This window comes from Aptenodytes patagonicus, chromosome 5 (genome assembly GCF_965638725.1).
Source record: "Aptenodytes patagonicus chromosome 5, bAptPat1.pri.cur, whole genome shotgun sequence".
NCBI classification, from domain to species: domain Eukaryota; kingdom Metazoa; phylum Chordata; class Aves; order Sphenisciformes; family Spheniscidae; genus Aptenodytes; species Aptenodytes patagonicus.
In genome coordinates, this window is record NC_134953.1 from 74,000,183 (window position 1) to 74,014,699 (window position 14,517).

Sequence of the window (14,517 nt, forward strand, 5' to 3'; positions counted from 1 at the left end):
TTAAAACACCAGTGGATGGCAGCATATTTTTACTACCAAAATACTGGGTTGTCATGCCACATGTTTTGGTTGTAGCTCATCTGCTGACTAATACATCACACATCCCAAGAACAAATCCATGTTTGATAAGTTCGCACAAGCTGCAAAGATTTGTGCTTTTTGTGTAGAGTTTGTATTTCTCGAAGACAGTGGTGACCACTATTATCGCTGTCCCACACTGAGTCATCTGGGAAAGGAGCAGCATGTTTTACAAGGATAGGAGTGAAAGGCATAGAATAAGAGTGAGAGACAGAACAACAAGGATCACAGCATGTGACCTAGCTGTATGCACCTTCTACAAGTTTGTAAGAATATTTCAGGAATAAAAACTCAGAAGGCTATGCCTAAAGAATCACCTTAGTGTATTACTTCTGATGATTTAGTGTGGTCTCAGGCCCAAGTTTATTGTTCTGCTATGAAGCTGATGATTTTTTCCTCAAGTTGGGAATAAAATCTGTAAGTTGTACAGAAATTTCTTTACATAAGATTATATATGAAGAGAAAAACTGAGTATCAATTCAGGCCATAGCATAACACCTATCCAACCAAAAACTGGTGTGCATGAAGTAGTTAAAGGGAAGACTTATTTGCTAATTAGACTTCAGAAAAAAACCCACATTATTCTTGCTTACCGTATTTATTCACTCTAAGTGGAAAAAACCTGACAAGTCATAATGGATTTGACTCATTACCATACATACTGTCTATAGTCCCTGTTCACATAAATTTCAACTGAGAAAGAAAAATATACATTTTAAAAGAACAGTTTATAAATTCATTTGATAAACAGACTTCCAATAAACTTGTGAAGGGCAGAAGGAAAGGTTTCTCAAGACTTGTATCTCATGTTTTCTGAAGCAAAACACAACGTAAAGCACACCTGACATCTGACTTCCATACACCTCAGAGGTTTTCTATGTAGTCTTCACTAAAGTGTGCTTACTAAATGTTTCACAGTACCAGAGCATGAGTTCCTCCATCAGCTTCAAAACCTGTGAACTAGATACTCACTGTAAACAATGCTTCTACAAAAAGGACAGTTCAAATACAAACAAGAAGAGGGCATTAGCAGTCAAGTTTCTTTGGGAGATAGTACACTGCATTTGGTTCTGACTTCCTTACAAACAGCAGCAGATGAAAAGCACGGTAATAATTCAATTATTTGAAGCTCTTCAGTTTTAAGAACATTGTAAAAACAGGTCCAATTATAACAAACTGATATTTGCATAATTAACTTTGAAACAAGGCATTTTGTTAGTGATAAATGCATTAAAAGCTGAAATATATTAAGACAAGCTATTCTGTTTGTCAACTTGTCAGATATGTGTGCTGAAGCTTCCCCTTCTAATTACAAGATGTTTAGTACAGCACAACAGATATTTTAAAATTAATATAGAAGCTGGAATGTTTTTTCAATTGTAGCACACGACATCTGAGAAGATTACCGTGACAAAACATGAAGAGGAAAGAGGACTGAAAGCAATGATTTATAGACGTTCTAATTTTTCACTTAGAAATTCTTCCACGCTATCTGTATTCCACTTGAGGATGCTCAGTTCTTCTGCAATGTTCCCACTGTCGTCCAGCAGCTTTAGTACAGGGTCAGAACCACGCACATACTGCAGGGGAGGAAGAAGAAAAAAAAAGTCAGTTACCTTGAGCTGGGAAATGCATTCCCCATATTAACACTCCCCCCCCCAGTTGATTTAAATCAGTTAAAAAGATGTCAAAGCAAGAATAGTAAAAAGTCCATAGAGTGACACCATGAAGTATGAATACTTAAGAACAGAGCACTAAATTAAATCAGAGTATTCCGGGCAAACTTTGGCAATACAATTTGTGCTAAGAAATCAACCTAAGCTTTGGCTTTTTAAAGCTTAGAATTCTTAAAAAAAAAAAGACAAGCTTGGTTGTTCCTGACAATGCTCAATGCTATAAATATTCCAGTGCCACATATTTTGTTCTGATTTTATGAATTTCATTACTAGAGTGTTTAACAACAATATATTCTACATTTCTTGAAGAAAACAGATCTATAAAAATCAAATTATGCTCATGAGATCAGTCTTTCAGCTTGTTCTCCCCTATGCTGCTACCTCCTCTCCTCCGATATTTTTTCACCTACTGTCCAGATTCAAAGGAGAACATGAGACATTCAAAGCTAGAGTTTGTGTGCATGTGTGTATGCAAAGGAAGAACCGGTAAGAGGGGAGACCCCATACTGAAGCTTTAAAAGACAGAGATGCTGTAGGTTGCACACCCCACCAGCAGCAGTTGGCCAGTGTCTGCAGCTCTGGATTAGATGCTTTCTTGCCTAGTCCTAAGGAATGAGTGTGGGAGAAAAGAAGGAAACATAAGGGACAAAGAGGCCTTATTTCACAGGAAATTAAAACCCATTAAGAGCAGTAAATGTTTATCTTGATATCCAGAACAGTTACTTGCCTTAAGTAAAACAGGTAGGAAACAACTTCAGTTCAGGCTTCTGACTTGCATTTAATGTCAAAGAGAGGAAAGAGGAGGAACAAGTCAAGTGAAGAGAGATGTATGTGTGTGAGAGAAACATCTACTTCTTGCTCTCCTTGGCAAGCTAATCGGCTTGCACAAGCTAATGCATATGCAGGGAGCAGCGCCATAAGCCTAGCTTTGAAAGATGATATTCTACTTCAACTGTTTTAAGTTACCAAAGTTGGATTTTTGAATCAAGCAGCTGAATGATTTTTCTCATATAATCAATAGCCTTTTTACCATTTTAGAAATTTCCAGTCACTTTAACAGCTCAAAGTTCTACTATCAATTTCTAATGTAATCACATTCTTTCCTGCTGTGTTGTATCTGTGCCTACTAGGCTTTGCTGGTAACGTAATACTTTAATGCTCCTGAAGACTCACTAAGTCACAAAATATGTAATGCAAATAAAAGCTTTTAAACAGCATTAGAAGGCTCTAACCATCTAAGTTTATGGAAAGTTTTCCCCAGAAGTATTTTACTTTACCCTACTGAGCTAACCTTGTTGGTTTTACTTAATGAAGCTAGTGGCATCTCTAATCCGTTTTCTGAAAGTCTTGTAAAATAAATACCAGATCCATTAGCACTATATTTTTTCTGGTAGTGCTCTGTACCAATTGTAGTCTAGACTGCTTTGATGTTCAATACAGCTACAAAGTTTAAAATAAAAATGAAACAGACATGCAGAAGGAGAGAAAGCTTTTGAAAGAAATTGGAAGACACAGAGACATGAATGCATGAGACAGACAGAGGAAATCTGTTTTAGATGGAATCTGCTGCTGGGAAGACAAATCACTTATTGTAGCCATGCATAGCTATGAAGTGATTCCAGATGGTGCCATTTGGTGAATAGAGACAGGAGCACAAGATGTGAGAATCAAGATGTATATCTGTGAAGTACGCTGGAAGTTCACACAGGATTTTAAAAGGAAAGTGAAGTCTTACACGAGATCTTGAAACCAAAGAATTGCTTGAGCTTACGGCAGTGCAGCTCATGCAGCTTTGCATATATGCAAGTCATAAGGAACACCATACAGTATATGCATTTCTATAAAGCTGGATGTTTGAAGACTATAGAGAAAAACAGAATCACAGAACACAGCAAGGAAATTCTGAGAGGGAGGAGAAAAATCTAAGAATTGCCAAATCTTTGGAAATGGCAGCTCCATTAGAAAATGAGGGGAGAACAGAACAGGAGAAAAGGAAACTATGCCAGAATAAGCTCGAGTAAATCAAAGATATCCACAGAGTAAGGACAGAATGCAAGCATTCCTCACATTCTTTTGCCATCTGCTATTACTTATGGGTTCCAGTATATTTTTTCTTAGATTAAAAACAAACAAACAAACAAACAACAACAAAACAATAAAACCCCAACAACAACAAAGAATTGGTACTGAACAGTTACCGAGCAATAACCCAATTAATATTAGCAGCAGGAACTTGTAAAGATTTATACTGGCAATGCAAATATATGTCCTCTGCTAAAGGATTACTTGATCAGCAAATAAGGAACAATCCACAAAGGACTGTCTCCACCAAGCTTATTTCTTCTTAGCATCCCAAATAAAAAAGTTATGTTACTACTCACCTTGATTTGCAGTCCCCTGAAGAGTTTTGGCTTATCGCTCCTGACAAAAGCTATGATTTGGAGAAAAGAAAGATAATCAAACTCTTCTCCACTTGCATAAAATAGATTTACATTCAATCTAGTATTCCCTGAATTATTTATTTTGGAATGATGCTTTAGAAGGTATTTCAATGTTAAAATTTTTTAATATCCTCACAAAATTAATAATGCTAAACCTATTATGCCTAAGGAACACCCTATTTTTGCTAGTATTCCGAACAAGCTTCGTATCTGCTTGGATTTTCCTCAAACACTAGTGCAACTGTCTAAATCAGTTTATCTGCATGTACAACTGACAGTCTTCAGTAGACTGGCCCATATGCTGCTGCGATACACAAATGTGAGGAAAAGTCTTAGAGCGATCAAAATCTGGCTGAAGATAGGCTTTGTGAGGGAGGTTAAATATGACACATCCCATCAGCACACTCCACACAAGCTGCAGCAGTGTGGGTGAAAGAGCACAGAGGAAACTGTGGGTAGAGGTGTTATTCTTGCAAACAAGATGGACAGTCTTGTCTTGCAGAGATATCTGAGATTACATGTCGAAAACCAGCAAGAAAACAAGAACAGAAAACACAAACAGAAGCTGGTATCTCCTCTTCTCTTGACACTCCTAAAAGCAATCAGCTTTAAGATGGACTCTATGGCCTGTCATGTAGCTACATGGAGAGAAGTTCAGGTCTGAGGTGGGCTGCTGCTCAACAATTCTTCACCTGAAGCACTAAGTCAGCAAACATTAACAGCAGCATAGTCCCTGTATCGCTACAGCACAGCCCAGGCCTTGTGTTAACATTAACTTTAAAAAGAAAAGATGATATGAATTATTTCAGGACAAAGCATGAGCATAATCCCCTACTTCCAAACACTTTAGCCTAACGAATGTCTGAGTTCTAGAAGTATTTAAAATTTATTTAGAAAATAGTCTTCATTCCTCCTCCTTACATTCAGGTTATGCTAAAGGCTGAATTTAGTATCTGTACTGCCATTAAGTGGATTCAGAACACTTCTGTAGTATATCAGTAGAGTCTCCCCAAGGATGAACCCTGCCAGTACAGACTGACTCTTACAAAGGTACTAGCTGCATGTTAAAGCTGCTTCTTCAAGGTTAGACAACAATGAATCTCTCACAAACTGCAGTGCATCCAGCTGGTGCATGGAGAGGAGTGCAACCTCAGGACTAATGTTTCACACTGCCTCAAAGTGTAGCGCTTTCCTCAGTAATTGTAAAGATATCCCCTGGCATCTTTATATTAGTGTCAACAGTTACCTTAACACTCTTTCAGTACGTATATACAGAGTGGCATTTATTTTCTTCCCTCTTCCACTGTGCTCCTGGTACAGATCAAAATCGTATACTCTGCCTGCTGCACCAACCACTACAGAGTATAAACAAATTGAAAAAATACCAATGGCCCAATGAGCTGCCAGATATACTAGAGCCCTGAAGAAGAAAATAAGGCTTGTTTTCATTCTTTCTATAGAACTATACACTAATGTCATATTGTAAGCTGTACTTGTATAACAATTTCAAATAGCACTAAATTACCAGTACTTGCTCACATACTGCAGTTCAATTCTGATTTAAACTCAAAGACATGATTTTCAACTTCAGTGTTTCCCATGTCCTTTTGACCTGTTAGTTGTCTTGGCTGTCATCAACAGTAACATGCAAAAGAGTGGCAAAGATATTTCTTACTCTTTGTTAAGTCCACAGCACGTTGAACTATTCATGGGGAATTTTTCCATGTTTTTTTCAATTTAAATCTAAAGCTGAAATCGGTCTCTAGGGCTTTATATGAAAAGGAGGTTGTAAGAAGCAGTCAGTACAGTGGGTAACTTGAATTGCAAAACTTAAAGAAAAACTGTAAGAGCATAGTAAAATGGATAAAGTTTCAGAAGCAAATCTGAACTGTGGAACTCCACTGTACTAAAGAATAGCCTTTGGGGGTTAACTCAGGTTACAGCACTTTAAGCTCTTAACAGGTGTGAGGATTTGTTACTTGAGTGACAGATGAAAGCTCATTTGGACATGAGTGGCTGTTCTCTTGCTGCAGTGTTAGACTGAACAAGCTCACATAAAATGGGAACAGAGTTAGGTGGAAGAAGAAAGTATTCTATAGGCAGTATTACATTTTGTCACTTTAAAAGTAGCTATTATACACTTGTATCAATGTCAAATGTCTAAATCTTCTGAAAGCTGGAGTGCTACAGAACATTTTTCCTGAAGTTTTAGACAGCTGGAACAAAATTGGTTTCTGTTGATGGCATATTTATTTCTAATGCTGATCATAGTGACTTTCTGCATTAGTCACTTGAATTTGCAATGCAACAAAGAAAAACACTCACTGTACAAATAACTTAATTTGTATATTCTCAATTTTGGAAGCTAAAGTGAGAAATTAATATACTGACATGCATTAAAAATACAGATTATCCCAAACACTTTTTTTCTTTCCACAAAATCATGCCCTAAGTTGAATAAACAGCCTTTAAATGGAATTGATGGGGTTAGTGCAACATTTTGGGACACATGGCTGCTTGCTTATCATGTGATGAGGTGCACATGCTCCACCTTCAGCACTGCCCCAACAGTTTCCCCTCTACACCCTGACATCAACATTGTTGCTTCCGATGATCTTATGTCTGAAGGCTACTTGCACATCTTTACACCACTACTTAATAGTTTGATGTTGAATACTAAAATCCTAGCTATCTCCCCATTTTCTTCTCCCTGTAGCAGCTTTAGAAATTACACATGGCAGAGAAACAAGTATTTATATAGTCCAACCATGGGCAAGCGAGGAAGGCATTTTCCACTTTGACTTCCATAAGATGAACTCTGAGTTTGGTGCCATGACCCTATGTTCCGGTAAATTAAACACCAGACTAGAAGTCAGAGCTGTTCTACTGCCAGCTTTGCAACTGTCCTTTCACATAATGTTAAGAAAATCACTTCACCTTATGCTCTTATAAAACGTGCAATACCAAAGCATATGCCTTCCATTTGAAGGCAACCCTGAGGTGAGCCTACAGAGCAGACTTGATTGCCACGCAATCAACTGCAACTAAAAGGTCAGAGAAAAGGATCAGGTGTAGTATGGGCATTTTAAAGCCTGCCCAGCACCAAACTGTTTTGCAAAGAGAGGTAATACTGAACAGTGCTTTCAAAGACCTAAGAGCAGCCTCTGCCTATAAACACAGTAGGACGGAGAAACTCACTGCTATTGTTATAATGTCGCTTTATTTTGATATACACCCCCTCTTTGAGAAAGTCTGTGAAAGCTAGTCTGTTGGAATTAAAGCCTAGAGTCCTAAGTGGAGATTACTAAGCAATCTAAGAATCACTCATGCCCAAACAGCAAGTCTATGTATATGCATGCACACACCTGCGTTATTCTGAGGCACAGTAGGCTATACCATAAGAAAACTTCCTGACCCAAAATGGACATGACTCCACATCTCTCCATGTAGAGCTGCAGATCTATATGCTAGGCATAACTTCTTTGTAAACAGAGTTGACTACCTACTGTTATATATTAAGGCCATGATCCAGACTACTAAGGATATCTACATTCAGGAATATTCACATTATTTAGATTCCTGCTTTAGGAGCAAAGATCTCCTGCTTGATCTGTAACTGAAAGAATACAAAACGATGTTGAGAAAAAAATTAAACTTATCTCTTAATACTTGAATGAGAGCCAATATACAATGGCAGTAAAATCTCACTAGTTTTCAAACAACTATGCACATGGACAATCTTCTCTGTCTCTACACGCATCAGAAGGATTATAATGGCCTCAAATCAGAAAGGCCTGGAGGAGATTAAAGAAACCCTTACTGTCTCTATTGTATCAGTTTCAGATTTTAATGGCAGAAAAGCACAAGTCAGAACTAGTCAAATCTTCAGCACAAGGTCAGCATTAAATTTTTACTGTACAATTTTTCTTCCTGGTAAGCTACAGCATGTCTTCTAGCAAGAATCTAATGTGATTAAGTATCTGCCAGTAATGGAAAAGTCCACTTATTCAAACTTCTAATCCTTTTGTTATTTAAAAAGCTGTGCTTTTAGTTTAGATTTATTCCATTGCTTACTGTTGTAACACTTATGATGACGACTATGCATGCCTATGGGGATTCATCCAACTTTTTAAACTGGACGTACCCTTCTCAGTTTATGCTATTCTTCTAGTAAACAGAACCTTTTAGCTTCTTCTAAACTCTTGATGCTGTGCACAAATACACAGCTTCGTATTACAGATAAGTCTCAAAAAATGCTAATTGGGCACTTGAAGGCAGCAGCATACTTTTTTGATGAAAGTGACTATCCCTCCTGTCCCTCGGTATTACACCGAAAGAGCCCTTTATGTGGTCAGGGCAAAGAATTGGTAGTGCTCCAAGAGCAACATCAGAAAGGAATGCTTCAGTCATCATTCATGAATAAGGAGGAATGTTTCAAAATTAGTATAAAGGATGATCTATTTTTAGAGAAATATTTAAAGTCTTTGTGATGTATTGAAATGTTTCACACATTAAATTAGCAATAGGAAGCACATGAGTTATTACTATCTTTCAAAAGACTGACATTTTATCAAACAGCATGGTACTTTGTGCAACTCAACACAGCACATACAACTGATTTTTAAAACTAAAAAGACAGACTAAACGTATACAGAATGTTACGTTACAGGAAGTTACTGAAGTGATCTAATACTAACACAGGAGAGGATGATTAAAGTACATCTAAGACTAGCTATAAATAGTTGTTCTGAGTTAATTTCACTATACAGAAAGCAAATGTAATATTACTTAGCATAAACCAATGAAATAAAAAGGTAGCTTGCTTAACTTGCCCTGAATTATTAGACACAAGCAGTTCAAAAGTAAAAAAAAAAACTTTACTAGAAACACAAGTTTGTGCAGAATGCCACAGGTTTGTACATAAAAAAAGGCAAAAAGGACTTGACCATTTTGTACCTGAAATGAACTCGAATAAAACAATGGTTTTATTGAGGCATTGCTAATTATCAAGTGTTAAACCTATGGAAAAGAAAAAGGAACCAAGACAAAAGGAAGAGTAGCAGAGTGATATTTTATGAAGACAGAAAAACCCAACATTTAATTATGTCACAAATATCTAAGCATTACTAAGACAACTGGCAATATTTGCTAAAAACATGAATGTGTAAATCACTGGGAATACAGGCAAACCAAAAGCATTAATTTCTTTCCTTTGATTCTTTAATAAATTGTTTTGGGGACAAATACATGCTCTGCAGTTTTGAAGATCGCATGAGCCTGCTTCAAAAGATACCATGAGGGCCTAGCAAAGAGACAGAACTACAGCAGACATCAAGCACTCATTTACATTTTAATGGCTATAGCACTTTACCTTTTGGGGACCCTCAGTCTGAGATAAGAATTTAAATTTAAGAATTCATATGGCACATCAATAACTACTCTTTGTAGTCTATTAATCAAGTTACAACACAGCTGTTCATGATTTTATACAAAGCACCACACACTTTCAAAAGCAAATCCAAGACAGAGCTCCGATCAAGCCTGAAGAAGAAACCTCACAAAAAAACCCAAAGACAGGGTACTTTGTAGAAGCAGTATGGCAAGAGACATTTCTAAATCTGAAGTGAAGTATTGTTTTAGTTTGTATATCATCTGTTTACAAAAGACTGATAAAACAATGCATGTCTCCCACTACAATATCCTATATTTCTTAGCAAGAGTTTTACTAGCATTTCTACCAATGCAAGATTTAGGGTTAATATAACTTCCTATCTTTCTTTCACCAGTATTTTAAGAATTACCGACTAAAATAACCAGGAAATAAGTGATCTTACCTAAAAATACAATCCCATAACAAATTACATTTTAGTAGCTAAAAGAATCCCCCTCACACTTGCAGAACTTGGGCAATATAGTAGAGTGCTTACTGACTCCAAAGTCAGAGGATCTAGTGTAGTTGTGTACTGCATGAGTTCAACGATTAAGGACCTTGTTTCTGTAACAGATTTGCTGGGAGCACATCCACTTCTTAATAAGACAGTCACACAGGGAGAGGTGAGAGTTTTTCTCTTGATGAGCAAAAAGAATGCAGAGAAATATGAAAGAAGTGTTCAATGAAAAAACCCAGCCTAATTCAGTTTGTTAAACAAACTGTAAAGAACATAGGAGTCTGGACACCGATCTCCTATCTCATCATGAACAGAACACGGCTGCCACTGAAAAGTCACCTTAAAACAAATATGCTAGATTAATCACTGACCCAGCTAATTTATTATTCTATTTCAGAGCCTTAGTTTTATGGACGTCAGCCAAAAATTGTCACATTTTCTGTTACCTGGTGTAATAAGGTATTGCTTCATCTATGAATCTTGTCACTTATGTTTTCAATGTTCTACTTCAATGGAGTGCTTTTAAATGGTAAATATTTAAGAACGGATTTATACAGAACAATTTCAAAATATATGTAATATAGGAATTAATTTTACAGTACAGCATTTATAATTTATTTTTAAGGGAAACTTAGCAGGAAAAATATTTCAGTACTGAACTTAAAGAGTCTTACAGAAATGTGGTCTGTTACCTGAATTATCACAAGAAGCTGTATTTGAAAACCATAATAGACATCCTTGGCCATATTCACAAAAGCATTTAGTAGTTTGTTATGATATTACAAAGAATAACATTCCGTTTAAGATTGAGATAATGTTGCTGAGGACTAGATTTTTTCATCTTGCTGAGGACTAGATTTTTTTTATCACTTGTCACTTCTTTGCTTTCCCAGTATCTATAAATATATTCCATATGTAATAATTCTCACATTTCAGGCACACAGGTGTATTCAGCAACTATTTGTAGCTAGAAATTATATAACCAGTAATTTTGATAGAAATTTTGATACAGAATGAACATAGAATATTGCATTTAGTAACCACGAGCAACACACAGGTTTTTCCAACTGTGTAACTTCCTTACTGTGTAACTTTTACAAACCTTTATTAATTCAACAGATTTTAATCCTTAACCACTGTTTATCCTTTGGCCAAATAAAATATAACCCAGAAGTAGTCCATGACAAATAAAGTCTGTGGGAGTAAGCCAAGTGACAAAAACAATTTACACAGGTACTTAAAGGTGAAGACTTCACGGTCAGATACAGAAGTAATATATACTAATCCAAGTAATTCTAACACATACACAGTCCTGCAATTAGCGGTGCCATTTTGTGTATATTCTGCAAAAGAAAAACCCAAACCCAACAAAATCCTAGCAGAAGCTACAGGAAAGGAATCAGAGCTAATTGCACTGAGACATTGTCAATGACAGGCTACACAGTTCAATGAAGCCTACAAAGACAATGCTTCAAAAGCAGCAGCATGACCTTCAGGCAACCTAACTTCCGTAGCAAACATCCAAGTGAAAACTTGAAACAAAAACACTTCTTGAATGTTAATGTCTTAAGATGGAGAAATTAAATACTGTTTCTGGTAGAAGTTAAAATCAACGGGAAAATCCAAGTTAAAGTATTCTGAGATTAATACTAATGTGAGGACAAATACCAGCTAGAAGAATATGTTCTACTGCTTTTTAAAATTTCTAAATATGATCTTAAAATTTATCCCATCTTCCAACCTGTTCTAATACCCTAGCAGTAAATTTGGTCAAGATTAAATTTAGATTAGGTAACTGCAGAAATTGGTGATGAAAAAGCAGAAGAGATCTTTAAGTGCACTAGTCAGTCCTTTTTTTCTTCTTACTGTACCAAAGCAGAACTGGTAGTCAAAACAGAGAACCTACTGAAAAACCACTGAAATTTATTCAGTCATTTTAAAAAGCAAGCTATATGATTAATGGAATGGAAATCTTTGAGCAGGTTTAGATAACCAAGGATTGAAAGGAAAAAAAAAAATCTTTAAAATGTTCACATTTTTCCTTTTGTACTGTAAGCTTTTGGAACATGTTTCATGGTGTGCACACAGCAGAAATTGAGGGCCATTCCCTTTTAGGACCTACACATGAAGATAACTGAGGACATAATACAGGCTGGAGTCAGGCTAGCAGGTTGACCTTTTGCTTCAAACCTACAGCTCAAAAAAGCACTTAACTGTTACACATTCACAACCATAAAGAAGCTGAGTGAATGGACAACAGCAGTTGGGAACATTTTTATGCTTGCTAAATTTGAATGGTCATGGAGATAATATGGATTCCTGTGTTAACAAAGTTAATCTCCTCACACCCCTGTAGTAGGACAAGTCATTTAAACAATTCTTGTTTTGGCATTTTAAACAGTGGGAAAGAAATAGCTTTGCTCTGGTCTTGCAGTCAATTACCTGAACTGTGTGTGGGTAGAGGTAGCAGGAGAGGGTCTAACGCAGCATGACTTATGTTAATTGTAACCCATTTTAAAATCTTTTAACTTATTTGTCAGTCAGCCTTCAAACAGGGAGGTATTAATACTGGCCATGGTAGATGGAGACATGCTGTTTGTGCAATTTTATGTCTAAAGCTAGATTAGTTTTTCTTCTCTATGTCCAAAGTACAATATTAGGATCTTCATTACAGAAAAACCAAAGCCAAGTATGCTATAACCTAAGCTCTTCCCCCACTCATAAGAAAATTCCAGTTTGACATTTCCACAGATGTTTTTCTTGTAGTTTCCTCCCACCACACACTGATGGTACTGATTTTCCTTTTATACTACTGTATTCCATTCACTTTAGTTGACTGTCATTATCGACTGACAAAACAATTATACTGCAGGATCTGTGAAAAGAAAGTAGTTCCATAAGCGCACAATATAATTTCATCTATCAATTATTGGAGACCAGTTCCATGAGCCTCAGGTCAATGCAAGTTTCCTGATATAATATATGAGATTTATGACTACTTGTAGTAGTACTTAAAAGCACATTTTGTCATTCAGCTGTGACAGTACTTCATATTTGAAAGAACAGTAGGGACTTTACTTACCCTGGACTTGAGGGAACCTTCCCAATTTTCATCCACATACCTCTAGGACAGCTCCTGCATAAAGCTGTAATAATAAACAGAAGCTGTTAATGACATCAAAAATCTAAATTACTAGTTTACTTATGGTGTGTTATCTGTTGAACTATTTTTCTGTGATGAGACAATATGCTATTGTGTTGATGGGAACTACAGACAAATAAGATCCTAAATAGAATCACAATTCCAGACCTGTCTCCGATTTATGCAACAACTGACTTTTCACTCAAGATACGAGATAATGTCCATTCATTACATTAAAGACGTAAAAACAGAAAAAAGATCATTTGAGATATCAGCTGTTGCTGGAAGCAAAGCTTCATTTAAAAAAAATGCAATTGGACATGTTACAATGGGAATTATGGACTAGTAATAGGAAAACTTTATTTCTTCCTCCCCAAAGATGCTAAGAAAGTCTCATTCAGTGAAATTTTAGTTTCCATTTTAAACTAACTTGGACAGTGAAATACTGTTGATAATAAAGATAAGGCAGTGACTTCAGACTTCTCATTTGGGCTAACTACTAGTAGTTTATTGTAGTTAATTGTGATTGCAGAAAGAAGACAGATCACGTTAATAGGCCTTACCTGAAGTAATATATACAGGCTGGGCTAACTTTGATGCTTGCACTTAGATGTCAATCACTTCTGTCAGCTATGCAAGATACTCAGATTCAATGTTCTTAAAGCAAAGTATAAGTTCATTTCCATTTTATGTAGTATCTAAATAAAAGAAACTATTGATCTTGTATACTGTCACGTTTTTAAACTTTTTTGGGTTTTTTTGGCAACATGCAATTGATTCTATAGTTTGCCAAATCTTGAATATAAATTAACCACAGTTTTTTCCAGCTACTAAAATAGAACTTCATACTGGAAAGTTAGGCATTTTAATCTTATACATAGTTGTCAATACTGTATACCAAATCATGTCCATCTAACCCTGAAACCCCCCTGTTTATAGAGAAGCTGACAGAATAAGCTTCAGTTAAAAATTTTTAATTCAATTAATTACCTTCTATAAACAATTAAGACCTCTCCTTTTTTTTCTTTTAGACAGTGTTTTCATAACAAATGTGCAAGTCAGGACATGGAAAAATATAACCTCACTGAAATGAAGTAAATTCACATTTCACTTAAAATATGAACCGTGAATACATGTAATTAAAAATAAGCTTTCACTATGAAATTTAATGAGTACTAACCCCTCTGAAAAAGGAGCAACAAGTCATAAAAGCAAACCACACACGATATGACAGAAGTCTCAAAGACTATTTTATTAACACTTTGTCACCTATCTATGTAGGCATTATGGAC

The 14,517-nt window shown here is 36.1% G+C and overlaps 1 protein-coding gene across 1 annotated transcript in view; it reads right to left on the reverse strand.

Moving 5' to 3' along the window:
• Positions 1–787: 787 nt before the first annotated feature.
• The window catches only part of SELENOF (selenoprotein F), a 28,510-nt gene continuing 14,780 nt past the window's right edge, over positions 788–14,517 (reverse strand). The window contains exons 3-5 of the mRNA XM_076340553.1: positions 13,166–13,229; positions 4,136–4,185; positions 788–1,658 (exon numbers count right to left, since the gene is read on the reverse strand). Of these exons, the coding sequence (XP_076196668.1) occupies positions 1,527–1,658; positions 4,136–4,185; positions 13,166–13,229 (246 nt within the window). The 3' untranslated portion in view covers positions 788–1,526. The remainder of the gene's footprint in view (positions 1,659–4,135; positions 4,186–13,165; positions 13,230–14,517) is intronic.